This window comes from Xiphophorus hellerii, chromosome 1 (genome assembly GCF_003331165.1).
Source record: "Xiphophorus hellerii strain 12219 chromosome 1, Xiphophorus_hellerii-4.1, whole genome shotgun sequence".
NCBI lineage: Eukaryota > Metazoa > Chordata > Actinopteri > Cyprinodontiformes > Poeciliidae > Xiphophorus > Xiphophorus hellerii.
The window spans coordinates 20,989,123-21,008,262 of NC_045672.1; the positions used below are offsets into that span (position 1 = coordinate 20,989,123).

The window sequence follows — 19,140 nt, forward strand, 5'->3', positions numbered from 1 at the left end:
CAATGATGAGGTGCGCTCGTTTTAAGAGTCAGTTGAGATAGGCGGAGTGTGTTGCAAGCTACGGACACATCCGGGACGAACGGTGATGGAGTTTAAAACGAACGCACCATGCAGGAGTTTGCGACATCCGGGTGTGCTGCACGTGTAAATGAATTATGAACTGATTCACGTCTCACTGGTAATCTAATGGACCTTTGCCCATTCTACGTAGTAGCGCGGCTACAACATGCGTGGCCGTCTCACAAACACACTTAGCTTCCTGTTAGCTAAGTACAGCATAATGGCAGAACTGATACAACTTCTACACCTTGAAGCCTGTCTGCTACACAGTCTTACGTTAGCTAAACAGATCAATATGCAATGTGTACTGTATCTGACATACACTAAAGATTTTATTTTAGCAGAAAAGGCTTTGGACTAAACTGTTACTCGTGTTAGCCGCTCTAGCACCAACTACAGCATCAGCCATCGCTGTGTTCAGGGAAGCGCTGGTTAATAATCGAGAAATAAATATCAAGCCTGGAAACTTGATATCGTAACGGACTGAATGTTATGTTTTTAACGTAATCTTTGCTCGTCTTGCTCGTCAGGTGGTTGCCACGGTAACAGGTGTGCTTAAACTACAAAGAGAGAGAGAGAATAAAAAGGTACGAGTGGTTTTGAGTTGATCACCTGTTCGGGTTATTTTACCTTTGTTTACCTTTGCTGTGGCGCATTACAGCCGCTGTAGTTTCTAAACGTTGGACTAATTACCTCGTTCGTTTGTGAGTATACGCCATTCACAACAAACATCAAATAGAACAAATATATTTCGTAAAATTTTAACGAACAAATGGCTTCTACCGCGATAACTATGTGAAATTAAATTAATTATATCCCAACTTCAGAAGATTTGCCTTTACCTTTACAGAGCTCTTTGGTTCCTCCTGTCAGTCTGCAGCTTCTCATATTGACGTCATCAAACCAAATTTCAGATCTACCATAACTGACTGACACCTGCTGGCCTCAGGTTTGCAACCAGCTTGTGACTGAGAAACCAGTGACAGAGTCTCACTGAGGAAGAAACTGCATTAGGTTTTCTATCACTTTAATATTTCTGCTATAACTGACGTATATTCGCATATAAAATAAGTCAATAGAGTTTAATTTACAATATTTATGTCTTCATGTCATGAGGTAGATCTCAGCCGGCTGGTGAGAGAAAAAGTAGATCTTGGTCTCAAAAAGTTTGGGTACCCCTGATGTAGAGGGTGCGTGGATCTGCCGTTTTCCTCATCGAGCGAAAGCATTTTGCTGTGCCGTGCACAATGTTCTAGGCATCGCGTGGCTCAAACACCTTGATCTCATCCAAAAAAGATGACATGAACTTGTTAGTTCCTCTGTCCATTGTAGTAGCTGATATATTGTGAAAATCCGGTAGAAATGATGCACCTTTTTTTTGCTCAGGTCCCTCTTGAAAATGAGATCTAGATCTCAACGGGGTTTACCTGATTAAATAAAGAAATATAAATAAACTAATCGAGTCATGTTTACATAGAAACAACGCGCCGCGAGACTTTGTGAGACTTGCGGTCACGTGGGTCGGTTGTGGGCGGAGCTTGGTAAGGTTCATACACTACTGAGGGCGAGCAGGCCGCGGAAGCGCCATTTTTGAAATAGCTGCGTTGTTTATTTGATAAGTTATTTTTCAGAAACTTTATTGTTTGTTTTGTCCCTGATAAAGTTATTGAAGCTGTTTTTTTACTGTTTAAACAGAGCAGGAGAGGAGGAGCGACTATGGCGTTTCAGCAGCGGTTTGTTTGTTTGGCTGCTGGCATCCCTGAAATATCTGAGGAGGAAGAAAATGGCGTCTGGAACTAGTAGCTGATCGATAATAGATATCTTGGGTGAACGACAATGAAGCTGAGGGCCGCTTCAAGCTCCATCAAAGGTAAGTTAAGTCAAGCTTCTGTTAGACCCGCCATGTCTTCTGCGGGTTTGATGCTATACTAAGGCTGTTTGATGCTAACGTCGTTTGATGCTAATGCTGTTGAAGGCCTAAGCTTTGCTTTTTTGTTTGATTCTCTGCTGAGAGTCAATGAGCTGAGAAGAATTCTGCTGTTGCAAATCATTATGTCTTTTTTGTGCTATGTGTGTGTGTTATGGGTTTTTTGTGCTGTGGTATTCATGGTTGAAAATCAGTTGTGATGTGAAAGAAAAATGGCTGCCAAGGATTTGGCAAATACAGTTCAGAGACTGCAGGAAGGGACTCAGCTTAGTAAATTACTATAATAAAACTTCATAGCATACCTATATATTCTTAGTGATAATTGAATGTGGCTATGTTGACATAGTATAGCTGCATTAAGATAATTATCTTTTGGATGTATATTAAATGTTTTTGGGTGAAAATAGTGTCTTTTATTTATTTTTGAAAATACATACCTTTTTATTTTTTGCGTCTACTTAACATTTAGTTTTAAATTTAATCTAAATATTTCAAAGACAGGGTCCATATTTTAATAAGTCAATAACTGAAACAAATTACATTTACGTTCAACAATTTAAATTTAAATGTGAAAACCGGTTTTGCGTCGAAACACGCAGCCTCTTGAAATTTAATCTTGATTTCATTTCTTCTGCACAAGCTTTTTTGGAAAGTTTTCCTGTTAAAGGAAACTTTTTCCTCATCACTGTCACCACATTAATCCCCAATAGGAGGCATTGCTTAAACGTAATTTTATCAAATGTAAATAAATGGTTCGGTGCTGGGTGTGTTTGGAAGTCTTCCTGTTAAAAGGAAGTTCTTCTTTTTGGAAATTCTTCCTGTTAACCCTCTTATTCCCATAATTGTAACTGGGCTGCCTGGTATTTTTTTGATTTTATGGCTATAAAATTCTCACAAATTTTGCATGGAGTTGGTATTTTTGCTCTTTTTTCCAGAACAACCTCAGCTTTCAGTATCTGATAGTTATTTAAAGTTTCTGTCTATTAAAAATTGTGACAGACAGTTTAAAGGTAAAAACAAACAAAAAATTGAATTGAAATTTAAAAGTTTATTACTGAATAAGAACTTCAAGATGACAGGGGCAAACAATTTCAACTTAACTATATTACGTAAATGCAGAGAAAACTGAAGCCTGGCCTCCAATTTACAAGTTTTTATAAATTAAAATTAAATTAAAATTAAATATTTATTTGGGAGACAATTAAAGATTTATTCAGGAATATTTAGTTGAACTAAATAATTATCTTCCCAACTACCCAAATGGAAGCTAACTACTACCTAACTTTCAAATATTGAATTTAACAAATTTGAAATTCAATATTTCAAATGTTCAATTCAAATTTACCTAATTTTTAAGCTTCAAATTCAAGTTAAATTTGATGCTAAATTTGAAATTTAGCTTTGAATTTTCAAGCTAATCAAAATTCAAAATATTAAATTTGAAAGCTAAATAAAGCTAGATAAATATTTATCTGCATTAAATATTCAGTTTGGAAATCTTACCTTTATAAATTTGTGACAGGTACGATAGGCCAAATTAAATCAAATTATTGCTATTTTTTACTGTGTAACTTTACAAATGGCACTGCTAGCATACGATAAAGACTGCTTTGATTTGATTGATAAAACAGTATTTGAACACAAATGTTACTTTAAAAGTTCCATTAATGTGGCCTTATTGTCTGGAAGGCGTCAAAAATAGTTATGGTTAAGAATGTATTAACACTTTTTCACTGAGGAACTTTAAAGGTATTTGCGGTTTTAAATTGACATTTGTAATCACTGTGACTGTGTATAAAATAGAAATTGCTCATTTATTACAAGGGAAGGCAAAAGCAGAGAGAAAAATAACCCCTCTGTCCACTAGGGGACGCCGTAAAATAAACTCTTAGTCGTTCCCTCAAACAGGCTGAGGAGGATCTTTGGTTCAAAGTTGGGTCGCGGTGCCGCCTCCTCGTTCCCCGGACCCGGCCGCGTCGGCGCCGCTCGAAGGACGCGGTGGACGGGGAGCCCGGGTGGCGCTCTGCACGTTTGGGGCAGGAGCCATTCACGGGGGAGCTGGTTCGAGTCAGAGGCAGATTACAGGACGACCAGCCGCCCAGAACCGACTGAGTGGACCGGGCCGTGGACCGGAGAACTCGGCAGAGGAGTGGATGTGCTTTCCACTGACTGTGGATTTAATTCTGAGGGGAAAAGCGAAAACAAAAAAAAAAAGAAAAGAGTTAGATAATTTATATTAGTTATTAAAATGCATTAAATATTAGCATGAATGTCACTAATAAAAGATGCAATGATGAAAAGATTATTGATCAGACAATCCAACATTAAAAACCTTTACCTTTAATAAATGTATTTTTGATGCAAAATGTAGAGTGGAACCAGTACTTGGCAGAAGGAGACCAGTGTCGGGATGGTCTCAGCAACGATGCGGTAAGTCCATCTGCGTTTCCTGACGCATGGCAGAGCGAGAAGCTGAGAGACGATTGGTGTTTCATTTGGTTCTGGGGCCAGCTTCATCCTCTGGACTGACTGAAGCTCAACAGGCAGGCCTGGAAACACAGGCAGAAAAAAATCTGTATAGAATCATTACTGGCAGACGGAGGGTGGATGTTACCGCTGGTGAGCTCTGAGGGAAGGTGGCGCTGTTGGAGCTGCTGCCATCCTTCACCGCCGTTAAAGGCCAGCTCCAGAATAGAAACACCCAAACTAAGTACATAAAAAGGAGCTTTTATTAAAACTTTAATAATAATCGTGTGTTTAAAGGTGACCCATTATGGACAGGTTAGGATAAGTTTATGGTCTATACAAAACATGTTCATTACTTTTTTTTATTATCTTACTAGAGTTGAATGAAAATCATTAGATAATGAGAATTTAGTCTGATCAGTTCTGCATATTTTGAGCTCCTGTCAGAATCCAAGTTCTGTCACTTTAAATCCCAATAAGCTGCTGTTGACCACGCCCCACAATTCAATGTTTACACTCGCATGAAAATGGCTGCAAACTATGGGTCGGTTTTCACTCCAGGTTCTTATGAAGGAGTCGACAGTTTCTTTGAAACTCCGTCATTTATCTGCAAATGAAAACCAAAAGCAACCAGATGGTCAGTTATCAGATAAAGCTCTAACAAGAGAACATCTAAAAAATGAGGAACGTCTCAGCAGAGTGAATATTTAAACTGACAACAGATACTGAGTTTTTCCACCAATAAAATAATGTCATGATAGCAGCTCACCGCGGCTGCGTAGTGTCCGTCTCTAGGCAACCGTGACGTTCAGCGTCGGTCCGTAGCGTTCAGGGGTCCTTTAGCTCCCGCCACGACAATGTAGCTGACCTTAATATTTCCTGTGTTTTATTTTGGCCATTATTGTTAAACTTAGTGTTGATGTGTGTATTATAGGCGTGTCTATCGGACATTTATGTATCGGTTCAATACGGGACGCACACATATGGGACGACTCCGTATTTTACTGGATGGGTGGCAATCCTACTCAGGGGTGCTGAGAAACAGTTTTGGCCCTAAAACAGGGCTAGAATCGCCACTGACAAACATTAAATATTTTGCCTTTTTAAAAAAAATCTAATGTAATATTCTAATTTGAGGAACAAGATGTTATATTTCCGAATTTTTCGTCCAAATTCGGAAAAATAAATTCGAAACTAATCAGTGTAATAAATGCATATTCACTTTCCTCTGTTGCTTTTTATCCCAAACATGGAAAACATTTTGCATTTAGACACACTTGACATCTATTTTGAGGTCAAATATATAACAGATTGACACCAAAACAATTAAAAAGCAACTTATATTTTACTTAGAAATCATACTGAAACAAGGCATTATTTTCATCCAATGAAAGAAGAAAAAACATTTTCAAAACTCGTTGCACCCTTTTATGAGTTGCAACTCAAGATGTCATTGATAAGGGAAAAATCTTAACAATAGAGCTAAATGATTAAAATGAAATACACAAACTGGTTTATTTTTGGCAGGAACAATCAAACACATAACTGTTGACATTATGACAGAGTATCATAAAATGCACACAGCAGATACATAACTTATACATACACAAGACACATGCATCAACTATGAAGGGGCCTAATAGTACCGTACAGGGGATCTAAGAGACTAAGTCTAATTTTACTCACCAGACATCTACTGGACAAAACATACAAGTAGAGAAATTAATTAGTACACTCCACAATCAGCGGAGGGAAAAATGTTTACTTTTTTGCTAAAGAGAACGTTTTCCAAAAAATAAATTTTTAAACTTGTTCCTACAAATTGAGGTTTTAACTAAATTAGTGTTACAATCAAAGATTTGCTACCAAACTCAGGCAATGTGTCTCAAATACCTGCATCACTTTTATTACTTGCTCATTTGCAATTCTGGTCAAAATTACGTTTTTGCATCATTAGACATGTGGAAAACACGTTTGATGTTTTGTAGACTCCAAATACTCCAAGAAAATCTACATGCGGGTTGAGCTCAAGAAATATTTTCCTTAAATAGTTTCACAAATCATAAATTTATATTTTTAATTTACTTTTGCTGCATGGACCTTGCTATTAAGCTCAAGCCTTCTCTCATATAGGGTGAAACATAAAAAACAGCAGTACATCATTAAAACAGAGGACGATTTCTTTTTTTGCTTAATAATGATTTATGTAATACAAAGACAAGTCTCACTGTAACGTCCCAGCAACAACTGCTGTGCCATAAGTCAGTCTTCGACTTTGTGAGCTGGTCTACAGAAAGTCCAGTGATGCTCCACGGTGTTCTCGTTGGCACGCTCACTCATGTGGTGCACCCTCGTGTTCCGAATAGTGAAGCCTTGTTTCATTATGTAGTCCATGAGGTGAACTCTTAAAGACACCTCTTGATGATAGTCACATGGTCCGAAGGTGAAAGACACCTGGCAGTCTCTGGTGTCCATCATGTGTTTGTTCCACTTGGTGAAGTTGTTGGAAATGCCCTCTAGCAGGGCGTGAACCTTTGTTGTTATGGTAAGCTGTGTAATAATTACCGCAACAGGGTTTGAGTATTTCGACAGTTTTCGAGTGCTAGAGAGCTCCACCACCTGCTCAAAGATATCTGGGGGGTACAGCGGCTTGGGGTCGTTAAGGCACTGGATCAAAGGTTCAATCTGGTAGAAGTCTGCCTCCTTCCTCAGCAGGTCTGTTTCTGTGAAATCCACAGGAAGGGTGAGCTCGGACGTCCGCAAGAAGTTCAGGATGTATCGGAAAAGGGTTCCATCGCGGTCGATGAAATAATTCCCGTGGGAATCACGAGTTGTGGGGAAGTCTCCCCGGAACATGGCACCGAGCATGGAGTCTGGATAACGCTGGAGGGTGGATAGACTGGTGGTGTACAGATGGCCTCCCACGTTCAGGGTAACAGGAGTAGTCATCTGTCAGGAAAAATACACACTAACTGCAATTTTGACAGTTTTTAACACCGAAAAAATGGACTTCATTCAACTCTTACCCTATGGCCCCAGTCTCCATTATCCATTTGTAGACTAATACCCACAAGGTCCGAACCAAAACAGAGAAGGGATTAAAGTTGGTTCACTTTAACTTTACCTGTGGGAAAACAAGAAGAATGTGAGGCCCAAAACAAATAGACTAGCAGGTCAAGTTAGAGATGGTCTTTAGAATTCAATCAAATTGTGTTTTTCACAATGCAAGTATGTTAAATTACATTATTAGCTTTGTAGTTCAGAGCTGGTTCACTTTTTGTGCTGAGCTAAAGCAGGAATTGAGAAAAGTGGAGCTAGCCCAAGTTGTTCCCAGGCCAACCTAAAAAGACAGACCCTGCCGCATCTTCTAGGTCTTCCTGGAACACTTCACTGGGGAGGCATCCTAAACAGTTGCCCGAACCATCTTAACTGGCTCCTCTTTACGTGGAGAAGCAGCAGCTCTACTTTGAGTCCCTCCCAGATGACTCCTAAATTCCTCCCCAAGTGGAAGAGTTTATATTATATCTGATTACACATATCTGGAAGTGAGAGGGCCTTTGGTAAATAGGTGCTACATAAATTAACTGATTTTTTTTAAAAATCAGTTAATTTTTAAATTAAAAAATATCCTTTATAAGAAAAATGTGTCTCGATTAAGAATAGTACGTAAACATCAAAATATGGAGACATGTTTTCAAAATGCTTTGATATAACACTGACTGAGCACAAATATCATGAACAATTCTTAATGAATCTTTAAAGATTCATTAAAAAATAGTTAATGAATCTTAACTATTCATTAGTTACGAATAGTTAAGATTTGTGTTAATAACACCAAAAGTGTTTGTAAAATCATCATAATGAAATAATCTCACATGGCTTGCCCTGCCAGATGTATTGCAAAATTTTCTCTGCAGTACTGAGCAGTAATGCTGATGTGGCTAAAGCAGGTCAGGCGAGAGCACATGAAGGTGGAATCCAGCACTGCCTTCAGCATCCACCCCTTTTATAAATCTCTTTTCAACCAAAGATCCAAGAAAGATTTAGTTATTTAATTTTAGTTGCATGAAACTAGTGTTGAGAATGAAGGAAAATCTAAGTGCCACATTTAACAAGGCAGCTCGATATGATGCAAACCTTTATACTACTCTCCGTATGAGCATGTGTACAAGTCAGCAGAAAGCATAGACTTACGACCATGATAATCTGGGTAGGCAGCATATTATTTGGTGCAGTATCGTAATACATTTGAGTCTTAACGTATAAAGCTACACACTAGAATTTTTTATGCATTTGCTGGAACGAAAATTTGAAAAGCTTGGAATAAGCTTTTAGGTAGCAATAAGTATCTCTATCAGTGTGTTTTAATTTTTAATTATAAATCTGTACAAATCAATCGTTCATTTCGCTTTTGTCTGGCCATCAAAAAAAACACGAAAACACAACCGAACATATTAAACCCAACCCTTGCTAGCCTAGCTCTCTGCTAGCTTTTAGCTAACAAGCTAACAAAGCTAGCAACCCATTAAACTAGCCGCTGTTACAACTGAGCTCAACAACTGGATCAGAACCGAACTAACTGCGGATATAAACGGACCGCAATGAAGCACAGCCTTACCAGGTCAACTTTAGGGATTGGTAGTGTTTTTTCTCAGCCAATAAAAGCAGATTGGGGTAAGATTTTAACCGAAGAGACAGGCGGTCACTGATGATGCTGCACTGGGGCAGCTGTGGTCGACTCCAGGATGCAGCCAAGGCGGGTGAAAGAGGGGAGGAGGTCCCGCTGAAACTATAGCCACATCTTAAAAACACAGCACTGGAAGGGTTACAGGCGAGACGAGCGGAAAGAGACACCCATCACATAGATTTGGATAGCACTTCCGTTTCTGCACAGCCAAAGAAGACACGAAACTGCATAACTGAGACGCCAAACGACTATTTGATTAGGTGCAGACGGGCGAAATCCCGAGTTTGGAGGTCCTGCACCAACCAGAAGATTTTCCTAGGACTTTATTCACAGAATGTACAATAGTGGATATCAAGCTTAAATCGCTTCACAAAACTGAGTTTAACTGAAATAGGTGAGAGTGAAATAGGATGTGCTGTTATACACATATGTCAGTTTATCAGTAATAATATGAAAAACATTATCAAAAAACAAACTTACATTTAAAAAATTTAAAATATCAGTTTTGATATTTCTTATAGTGAGATTTTTTTTTTTTTCCATTTGTGAGCAGGAAATGTATTCTTTGAAAGTTAGGGTAAATCTTGCCAGAAACATCCGGGCACACCAGCAAAAGCTTAGCAATATCCAAAACCTACTGACAACAAGTTTAAGTAATTTATAAAATGCAGTTCCTTAAAACAATAAACATCTCTACATTGTAATTCTTGCCTTTTGGGCCACGTGTTGAAGTCTTTATAAAACTGTGACACAGTAATGGAAACATTAAATATTCAAGAAGACTTCTTTGTGCCGCTCTTTGCAGTTTGCTGCAGGATAATAAACTCCAGAATAAGTTTGGCTGTCCGACACGGCTTCTCCATCACCACAGAGTGACCACAGTTGTCCAGCAAGTCCACCCTGCATCCAGGCACCAACTCAGCAATGACTGTAGCTCCAGAGACATCCACCACCTGGACATATATACAAGACTTTCATATATTCTTCACACTTTTTCACTGTGATTTCAGAAGGGAAACTTGTGGCACAATCTTTAAAAGCTTATAGGTTTGACAGCACATGCGCCTTAAGTGTCTAAAGAGATTTTGCAAAATGATCAAACATCATAGTTACCTGATCTTGTTTGCCCCAAATCACTTGTAAAGGTGAGGTTATGAGATGCAAATGCTCCTGTAAGGCATATCTTGAGTTCTCACCGATGATCTCCATAAAAACTAATAGAAAAAAGCCCTATTTTATTTGTGCAATATATTCATCATAGTAAGACATTAAAAAAAACAAAAAACAATGAACTAACCTTCTTCATAAAATGCGTTGTGAGGTTCTCGCACATCAACCAATCCCTGAAGAATCTAAAAAAAAATATAACAAAACCTTGAAAATCCTCAGAATGCGACAATCGTTTCATGGTCTGCACCCCTTATTAGTTTAGAGTTAAATTCACTTTTCATGACTGACCTGCTGAGGAATTTTAAAGCGAACATGAGAACAGAGTTTGAACATGTCCTCCATCTCGTCTGGTGTAGTTGGGATCAGCGGGATGTTCAGTGTGAAGTTGCTGTGTTCCAGATCTTGAAGGTGATTGTCAAATTTGGTCTCACATGGATGTCTGATTCCTGAAAGACGAACCCAGAGTCTTACTGATTAGAAACATGCCTTTTCACATTTGGTAACATTATAACTGCAAAGTTTGAGTGTATTTTTCTCAAATCGGATGTGATAAAGCAACATAGTGCACTATTTTAAGGTGGATGGGAAGTGATGTGTGGTTTCCAAATTTACAAAATAAAGCCAAATATAGTAAAATTTTGAAAAGTTCTTGTTCAGACCTCTGTTCTAACATCTTGATGAACCTTCTTTTGCTACAGTTACAGTTCTGAGTCATCTGGGATGTGCCTTTACAATCATGTGCATGGTCTGACATTTTTGTCCATTCCTTTTAAAAAAATAGTCCAAACCCTGTCAGACTGTGAACATGTTTTTTCAAGTTTTCAACATGCTTTGACCTAAACCCGTGGTCCGCAACCAACGGACCTCGGTCCGGATACGGACCCATATGCCATCCCATCCGGACCCGGAGTAAATTGTTAAAATATTTGTTAATTTTGACGGGAGAATTAATTTTAAACCGGAGCATTTATTTTTTTCCCTATCTGACACAAGTGCTTTTACCAACACTGCACTGAGCAAGGATTGGAAGCTACAAACCAATCGCGTGCGAGTCATACTAACCACGTGGTTCAACTAGCGAATCAAATCGCCAGCCTGAACTCAGAGCGAGTTGTATGAGCAAACCGAAGCAGAGGTTTGTAGCCAGGCACAGACATCCACGCAGTGTGATATAAGGAAGAGGAGGTGAAAGGCGAGCGAAAAGCGATTGAAGCGAGAAACGCAGGGAGGTGATACAGGAAGATAGGGCGTGAATTACAGTCAGAAGAGGTGCAAACACTATGGCGCTATCTAAAAAGAGAAAAGTAGATGCCGAAAATCGAGCGTTCAACACGGAATGGACGGATGCATACATGTTCATTCTTCCGCCCGCGAGCACGAAACCAGTGTGCCTCATATGCTCCGAAACCGTGGCACTTGTTAAAAGTGCCAATGTCAAGCGTCACTATGAGACTAAGCACAAAGCATTTGACCAATCATACCCCCCTAAGTCCGAACTCCGGACGCAGAAAATTCGAAGTCTCACTGCCCAATATGATCAGTCCACCAGGGTATTAAGCCGTGCTTTCAGCGCACAACAAACATACACAACAAAAATATCGTTCCAAGCTCACCAATGAGCATCTGCACATGTGCATGAGAATGGCCCTGACCTCCTTCAAGCCCAGATTTAAAATGTTGGCAGGGCAAGCCAAAGCTCAATTCTCACACTGAGCAAGGGAAATTGGGGGAAGACAGATGTAAGAGAAATCTGTAAGAGAAATAGTTCAGGTGTTTTGAGAGTTGTTTTGTTGAGCAGAAATATTGAGATTGTTCAAACAAAAGGAAACTGAAGCTGCTATTTTTTCTTAAGCACTTTCTTTATTTTTGAATACATAATTTAGTTATTTTTAATTTAAACTGCAGCCACACAATGTTATCCTGTGTTTCAGTGCTAATAAACTTTTTTGAAATTATTTTAACCTGTATTATTATTTTTTTTAACACCATGTATTCCGATATTGTCATACTGCAAATAGACGATATTGCGGACCTCTGCTTGAGGAAATTTCTTTGAACTGGACCTCCTCACAGTTTTCTTGAATACCCCTGACCTAAACCATTCCTTTGCCGCTCTGTTCTGCTCTGGCTGGATGTTTAGGGTTGATTGAAATTTAACATCCACTCTGGCCTCAAGACCTTTGCAGCCTTAAACGAGTTTTCTTCCAGAATTGCCCAGTATTTTTCTCTAAATACAGGGTGAATTAAAAAGGTATACCCACAGCATAATGCTTTGATCAGAGCACGTTTTTTTCCCCCCTTCTTCCTTCTTTATGGCTTGTGGCATGGGAAACATTTCATTCAAGAAGTCAATAAACTACCATAAAGACCAGATTTGTGAAGTGAGAAAAATGCTTATCCAGTCCACAGATTCTCCCAATGAGCAGTGGGTCTCTGGAGGTTTTCGAGAGTGACCATGATTGGTTTGCACGTCTGTCATAGTTTTTATATTTTCAGAACAGGCACAAGTTTTATAACCTTTACATTTCTCCACAACTTTCTCCCTGAGCTGTCTGTTGTGTTCCTTGGTGCTTGGTTGTCATGATGCTGTTTGTTTGCTGACATAAAACACCTGCACTTATAACAAGGATAAAATCACACACATTAGGATATCTAAGTTACTTGCAAAGACAGTTGGTTGCAATCATAAAACTTTTTGAAATCCATGTATCATTTTCCTTCCAATTCATTTTCCTTGGTTTGTAATATACAATTCAAATAATTGTATATGAACTGAGGGTGTGGTTGCAACATGACAAAATGTGGAAAAATTCAAGAATTGTGCAGTATAACTGACCATCGGGACAGATGAGAGTCATGCTGCAGATTTCCGAGGGATAGCAGGCTGCATAAACCCCAGCAACATTTCCCCCCATGGAGGTTCCCACCAGATGGAACGCTTTTCTGTTTAAGTGAATGCTTCCTACAAACTAAGAAGCATGAGAGATGTTAAAATATTTGGGGAACTAACAAATACTCTTATACAAGATATTTTGAAAGACCTTTCCTCAGAGTACCTGATGGATCCTTCTGACCTGCCCCTGAACGGAGTAATCCTCAGTGTTGGTGCGTGTCGTCCCCTCGTGGCCAGGCATGTCCACGCACACGATGTGCAGGTGCTTTGGTAAATACTGCAAAAGAGATAATGAGAAAGTAGAACAGCTAAAAACCCAGTTTTTCATTAATTGTGTGTACTTTCAGTGTTTAATTATTATGGCTTGTTCCATTAGTTTTTCTCAGTAATTTCTAGTTTGTCCAACCTTGACAACAGTCAGCCACATGTCTTTGTGAGCAGAGAAGCCGTGAAGCATCAGGATGGAGGGTCTCATCCCAGGTTTTCCTCTGTAGGAATAGCAGAAGCGATAACCTCCACAGTCTGCATAGCGAACCTGCAGGCCCAAAGTCCTTCTCCAGTACCTTAACACAAGCACAAATATTGGATGGGAATATTACTTGGAGCTCTTTGGAAGATGCCTACCCACTGTTTGCAGTTGTATCTATTTATAATGACAAGTTTTAGAGGAGAAACTCAGATCAGGAGATCTTCTATCAATGACAGGAGTTGGCAAAATCTTTAGTTTTTACTTACACATTTTTATCATCAGTGAGTACATGTCTTTTCAGATTCTAAAAAAAATTCAGACGTTTTAGTGGGTAAACTGCAGTATGACAACTGCAACTGAGAATAGGAACTTTGCATGCTTTGTGAGGGACTGCACTGAATTTTATCTTCTCCTAAGATGTAGATACATTTCTGCATTTCCAGAGCGCTAATCATACAAGAACCACCACTGGTCCTTTGTGGTGTGTCCTTCTCATAAACACTGTCTTGCAGTGTTGTCTTTACATGCTGTTTTCTTTTGTGGTTCCTCAATTCACAGTTTACTGTCAGAGCAGAATTATTCCCCTCATTTACGAGTTGGTGAAGACTTATCTCAGAAGAGATCTTGAAATAGATCTTATCTATAATCCTGGACAGCTATAAAGTAGTGAACAACTCCTGTTTCATAAAGATAACGAGACATTCATTGATACATCAGTGAAGCGTCTCCTCGGATATTGGTACACACACTTTGCTCCCTGTTTACATGCTGCATCTGGACTATCAATTACAAAGGCCTATCAGATTTTTAATGACAATGTAATGTAGCTTGGAAAGTTCTCAGATGCTTTATATTGACTAGAATAGAGTAATATGCCAATAATGTAACAAAAAATTAAACTAAACTTAAAGGATGGGTGAGTGAGACATTTACAACACTGGCACCCATTATTCAATTCAGTTCAGAAATACTTTATTGATCCCAAAGGGAAATTAAATTCAGTGTTACTGATGTTATATCGTCATGCATAGCAAGCTGCTTTACCAGTAATACACTTTAATGAGTACAGATGGCCAAAGAAGGAAGGAAGCCAGAAAAGCCAGGATGGGAATAGCCAGTGTTGCTCCAGCAATGAAGAACAGGTTCACTACATCCAGTTCAGCTGCCATGGCTGCCCTAAAAATCCAGAAAACTGACGGAAAGGGACCATGTTTAATAAACACAGAGGAAATGGTCTATTCTGTATCATGCATTTTCCAAAAGGCAACAGACTTACTTTTCATGAAATTTCTTGCTCTTTTTCCTCTGTCACATGAAAGCACATGGAAAAACTGTTTCGGTCCTACTGCTGTCTTAGGTCTAAAACGTCTGTGACTGGAGTTTCAAATAAAATGTCACAGAGCAGCATGCTGTTAGCTTTGTCAGATTATGTTTGCTCTGGTGAAACTCATTGATTATCACTCATCATTAGGGGAAACAGGGCCACAACACGATTCGGTCAATCTTTTAAAGTGAAAGCACCGCCTCCAGTTTGCCTCTGTCTGACCACAGGAATTGTAAAGTATATGTTTACGATTAAAATTTAAATAAACCTGCATTAAAGGCTTTTCAAAGGAGTGTTGTACTTCATTTCTATGGATATCAGTCAAAATATATTTATATGGGATATGTAAAATCACATTTCCATTGATAAGAATACAAAAAATAGCAAAAAGCAATGTAAATACAATACAGTATAACCAAAATTAAATTAATGAATCCAACTGACTTACAGTTTTCAGAACCTAACATATGTTAGCATTATGTTTTACCCGTTATATAGTGTAATTAAAAAAAACATCCAACAGGAAAATGTGTTGCCATTATGAATATATATATATTTTTTTACTAAATAATCTAATTTTCAAAGGAAAGCAGAAGGACATTACATTATTATTAGCCTGATGCTACATAACAGTTTAAATAGAATTTCATAAGTCATAGTTTTATTTAAAAAAAACAACTAATTTGTACATTTAAAAAATAATGTACAAATTATTTTTTGACCTGAGAAACGTAGCTCAAGCACTTTGTGGTCAGTTTTGAAAATCAGTTTAGTAATTCATTCTGAAGTCCAATATTTACCACTGGGTGTCATGATCGAGGCAGACTGAAACGTGGCCCTGTGTATCTGCAGTAGACGGGTTTGATGGCTTCTTGCACAGAGAGGCACTGAAGATGATGCAGCATTTCTTCTGCTTCGGGTGGTTGATCATCTGAGAGGAGCCTTGGCAGACATTTGATGCATCTGTAGACTTTATTTCAGATTTTCCAACAGACGATATTGATATGGTATGAAGGGTTTCTTTGAAGGGAAAAGTACAACAAATCGCTGCTGAGCTGATGATGACTCAACAGAAGAGGCCGGATCAGTAGAAATTGTTCGTCATCGCATCCGCCATATTGTGAGTGGCAAGTTCACTTTGGAGTCCAATACTGGTGTTGTTGCAATACAAGATAATAGAAAATACACACTAAAATGTATGTTCACCTAATATTGATGAGTCATTTACATATACAATAAAATATGTTCTTTCAGAACTAAAATGGTGCTCTTTAAATAAAATTTAGAAGTCAGAAAAACAAACAAAATCACCTCAAAATCTAATTTAAACTTGACTTAATTTACTCTTGAGAATGTATCACCCCACTATGTATCACTGAATGATTTACTCAATGAAGTGTTAGTTATAAAACGTAAAAACGTTTAGTTCAATTAATTAGATTTTCCAGAAAGAATTATTGATAAAACCCTTTTTAGTTATTTTAATGTCAACACATATGAATGATCACATTTTCTTAATATTTGTTCAAACATAATGTAAAATTACTAAACAAATTATGAAGGCAGGTTCTTCTCAAATCTCAAGACAGATTTTTATTCATATTTTAAACCTTCCACAAGTTTTTTTTTATGATAACCCTCAGGATGAGATTTATAAAATTTAGAATATTGTCTGTTTTATCATTAAAATGGCTGAATTCCGTTCCAACACACAAGATCCTATATTTTGTTGTTATTCTGCTATTTGAGAGATTATTTTAATTGCTATGACTGATAAGAGCGGGCAGAAATGCAAAGCAACAAATGATTGCATAGCTAAAACCTACTGAGTGCAGTGTAGAACTGTCACTCCACTACAGATGACCTACATACAAACTAGAGCAGAAGAAATGAGACATGTTAACTGTGCAGAGGGGCTCGCTTTGTGCAGGAACGCTTCTTATATTTTGGTCTATATAGGACGAAGGGTGCTGGCCTAAATCTACAAGTCGCATCCACTGTTGTGTCTATATTCTCATAAACACATTGTGCTGCTTGTCATGTTGTATCCTGAGAGGGATTTGTGCCTTTCAGGATACAACAGAAAGCCAACAGAACAGAAATGTCAGGGCCAACGCGAGCAAAACTTCCAATTAGCCAACATAATGTTGGGAAATATGCTGTGTCCTCCCTCACACAGGAAAAGGCAAAGGGTCAAACTGCCTGCCTGAAGGGAGGGACAGCTCTGACTGGTCATAAGCTGTTGACAGAAAGGTCAGCTCCGCCAAGGTTGGATTAGTGGATAGACTGGGAATGTTAGTCATCAGGAATGACCAGTAACATTTGCTGGAAGATTAACCACACAGCTAGAAATAAAAAGTGGGAGGGGAGATTTCTGCATCTGTCCACACAGCTTTCACACAGAGTCAGATGATCAGAATATTCTTGTGCCACACCCTAACTCCCTTAAAGAGATAAACCAGCGATTCATCCACTTCCATGAAAGGCGGGAATTCACACAGCCTGAAAACTTGAAGATTCTGAGGTCAATTTGCTTTGGGTGAATATTTCAGAGTGTTCTTCTGTTCAGATTTACTTATGGGGTTCCATGGACAATTCATTTGCACTATGGAACTGTAATAAGACTCATTAACACATTATTAAACACTAGTGTAAAGTGTGCAGTACTTAAGATGCTTTATTGTGGATCTAGAAATGCTAACCTCTGACATTAAACACTGGAAAAGGTTTTTACCAAATCTGTTAAAAGTAGAACTGTGAATGCTGCTTATTAGTGAAAGGGAACAATGGTATAAGAGAGTGTGCTAAATGGTAGTGAATTAAGAAAGGGATATAATGCCTAATTAAAAATAGACACTCAATGGATGCTGGACTTCTTTGGTCATTAGCTGAAATGACCAAAGAAGTAATTTATTGACTTCTTAGGTCAAAATTACTTCTTTGGTCATTTCAGCCAATGATCAAAGAAGGTTTTTTTATTCAAATGTGACTTTTGAAGTTAGCATCAATAGCCAGTTTGCATCCATCCTTTTATTTAAAGGCCTTATTTAAGAACTTTAGAGAACGAAGAGTGTTACAAAGACCAAGGAACTGAGAGGACAGGTCAGGTGAAAGTTATGAGGAATTTTAAAGGAGGGCAAAGTTATAAAACAAGATCCATATTTTCCAGCATATTATGAAGCACGGTTCTTCATCAAAATTGGAAACAGTATGTCAGAGCAGCAAACCTACTAAGACCTGGCTGTTCATGTGAGCATCAATCATAGAAACATGCAAGAAGTCCCTAGTAACTTTGGAGGAGCTTCGGAAATCCACAGTGCGACTAGGGCAATCTGTCTACATGACAACCACTTACCAGTAAATCCACAAATCTGGCAAGAAGAAAGCTGTTGTTGACAGATCACCATCAGAAGTCCAATTGGGAATTTACAACTTAGCTATGACAGACACACAGCAAACATCTGTAAGTAGTTTCTCTGGCCAGAAGAGAGGAAAGTTAACACCTATGGGCCACATTCTGTGTAGCCGAAAACTGCATAGCTGAACAAACCATCCCCAATGTGAAACATGGTGGTGGCAGCATTATGCTGTGGGGATCAACAGATACAGGAAAGATTATCAGAGTTCATGTTGGAAATGAATGGAGCTAAATAATCCCTAAATAATCCACCATTGCTCTTTTAGAGCAATGGTGTCCAATTGCCACAAAGTTTGCTTTCCAATAACATACTGTGCTAGTTTTTCAAATGATTGAGGCACATCAGTAGAATGTATTTGTCTTTTATTAACTCAATTGTTTGCTTCTATTTTCATATTTTAATACCATACTAGGTAGGGCGAGATATTTTACAAAGTGTTTTGGAAAACGTAGTAGGTCCTGTGCCATTTTTATAGCATAGAACAGACTTTTATTTCTAGACTAATCAGAAAATAATAAACCCCCCAAAGGTAAAAGACAGTAGTCTGTTTTTATTTTATTTAAATTTTTTTTGCAAAGGTACACATCTATATGTTTAAGATCTATAATGATGTACAGATTCATTTTATACAGAAATCAGGCTGCACTGGTCATTTTATAAAGAGATTAAGTATTTAATAATAGCAAGTAACAGCACAATTCGGTTTTTCCTAATTGGGGTTAAAC

The 19,140-nt window shown here is 38.3% G+C and overlaps 2 protein-coding genes and 1 long non-coding RNA gene across 5 annotated transcripts; 1 reads left to right on the plus strand and 2 right to left on the minus strand.

The window, feature by feature from the left end:
- The first annotated feature begins 13 nt into the window (after positions 1–13).
- On the plus strand, positions 14–4,749 carry LOC116710437 (uncharacterized). 2 transcript variants are annotated; one of them, XR_004337115.1, is made up of 3 exons: positions 14–178; positions 1,756–1,930; positions 3,896–4,749. It is a non-coding gene; the product is annotated as an uncharacterized LOC116710437 (long non-coding RNA). The 2 variants fall into 2 exon arrangements; XR_004337141.1 differs by lacking the exon at positions 14–178 and adding an exon at positions 588–647.
- Positions 4,750–5,779: 1,030 nt separating this feature from the next.
- Positions 5,780–9,336, minus strand: kctd6b (potassium channel tetramerization domain containing 6b). The gene is made up of 3 exons (XM_032547561.1): positions 9,072–9,336; positions 7,480–7,577; positions 5,780–7,402 (listed from the first exon to the last, which is right to left on the minus strand). Exons 2-3 carry the CDS (start codon positions 7,504–7,506, stop codon positions 6,716–6,718), a joined length of 714 nt encoding a protein of 237 aa, XP_032403452.1. The 5' UTR covers positions 7,507–7,577; positions 9,072–9,336; the 3' UTR covers positions 5,780–6,715.
- Positions 9,337–9,446: 110 nt separating this feature from the next.
- Positions 9,447–19,078, minus strand: abhd6b (abhydrolase domain containing 6, acylglycerol lipase b). 2 transcript variants are annotated; one of them, XM_032590658.1, is made up of 9 exons: positions 15,797–19,078; positions 14,717–14,848; positions 13,610–13,766; positions 13,367–13,480; positions 13,147–13,279; positions 10,599–10,756; positions 10,438–10,492; positions 10,254–10,354; positions 9,447–10,093 (listed from the first exon to the last, which is right to left on the minus strand). In XM_032590658.1, exons 1-9 carry the CDS (start codon positions 15,925–15,927, stop codon positions 9,914–9,916), a joined length of 1,161 nt encoding a protein of 386 aa, XP_032446549.1. In that variant the 5' UTR covers positions 15,928–19,078; the 3' UTR covers positions 9,447–9,913. The 2 variants fall into 2 exon arrangements, with proteins under 2 accessions (XP_032446549.1, XP_032401124.1); XM_032545233.1 differs by having other exon boundaries at positions 14,717–14,864; positions 14,949–15,912.
- Positions 19,079–19,140: the final 62 nt, after the last annotated feature.

Excerpts from the sequence above, each read along its gene's own strand:
- abhd6b (XM_032590658.1), bottom strand. The coding sequence starts at position 15,927 with ATGATCAACCACCCGAAGCAGAAGAAATGCTGCATCATCTTCAGTGCC. Across the intron at positions 14,849-15,796 it reads CTCGATCATGACACCCAGTG|GGCAGCCATGGCAGCTGAAC; the intron begins GTAAATATTGGA and ends CTGGATTTTTAG. Across the intron at positions 10,757-13,146 it reads GACTCTCATCTGTCCCGATG|GAATCAGACATCCATGTGAG; the intron begins GTCAGTTATACT and ends TTCGTCTTTCAG.
- kctd6b (XM_032547561.1), bottom strand. The coding sequence starts at position 7,506 with ATGGATAATGGAGACTGGGGCCATAGG. Across the intron at positions 7,403-7,479 it reads ATGGAGACTGGGGCCATAGG|ATGACTACTCCTGTTACCCT; the intron begins GTAAGAGTTGAA and ends TTTTCCTGACAG.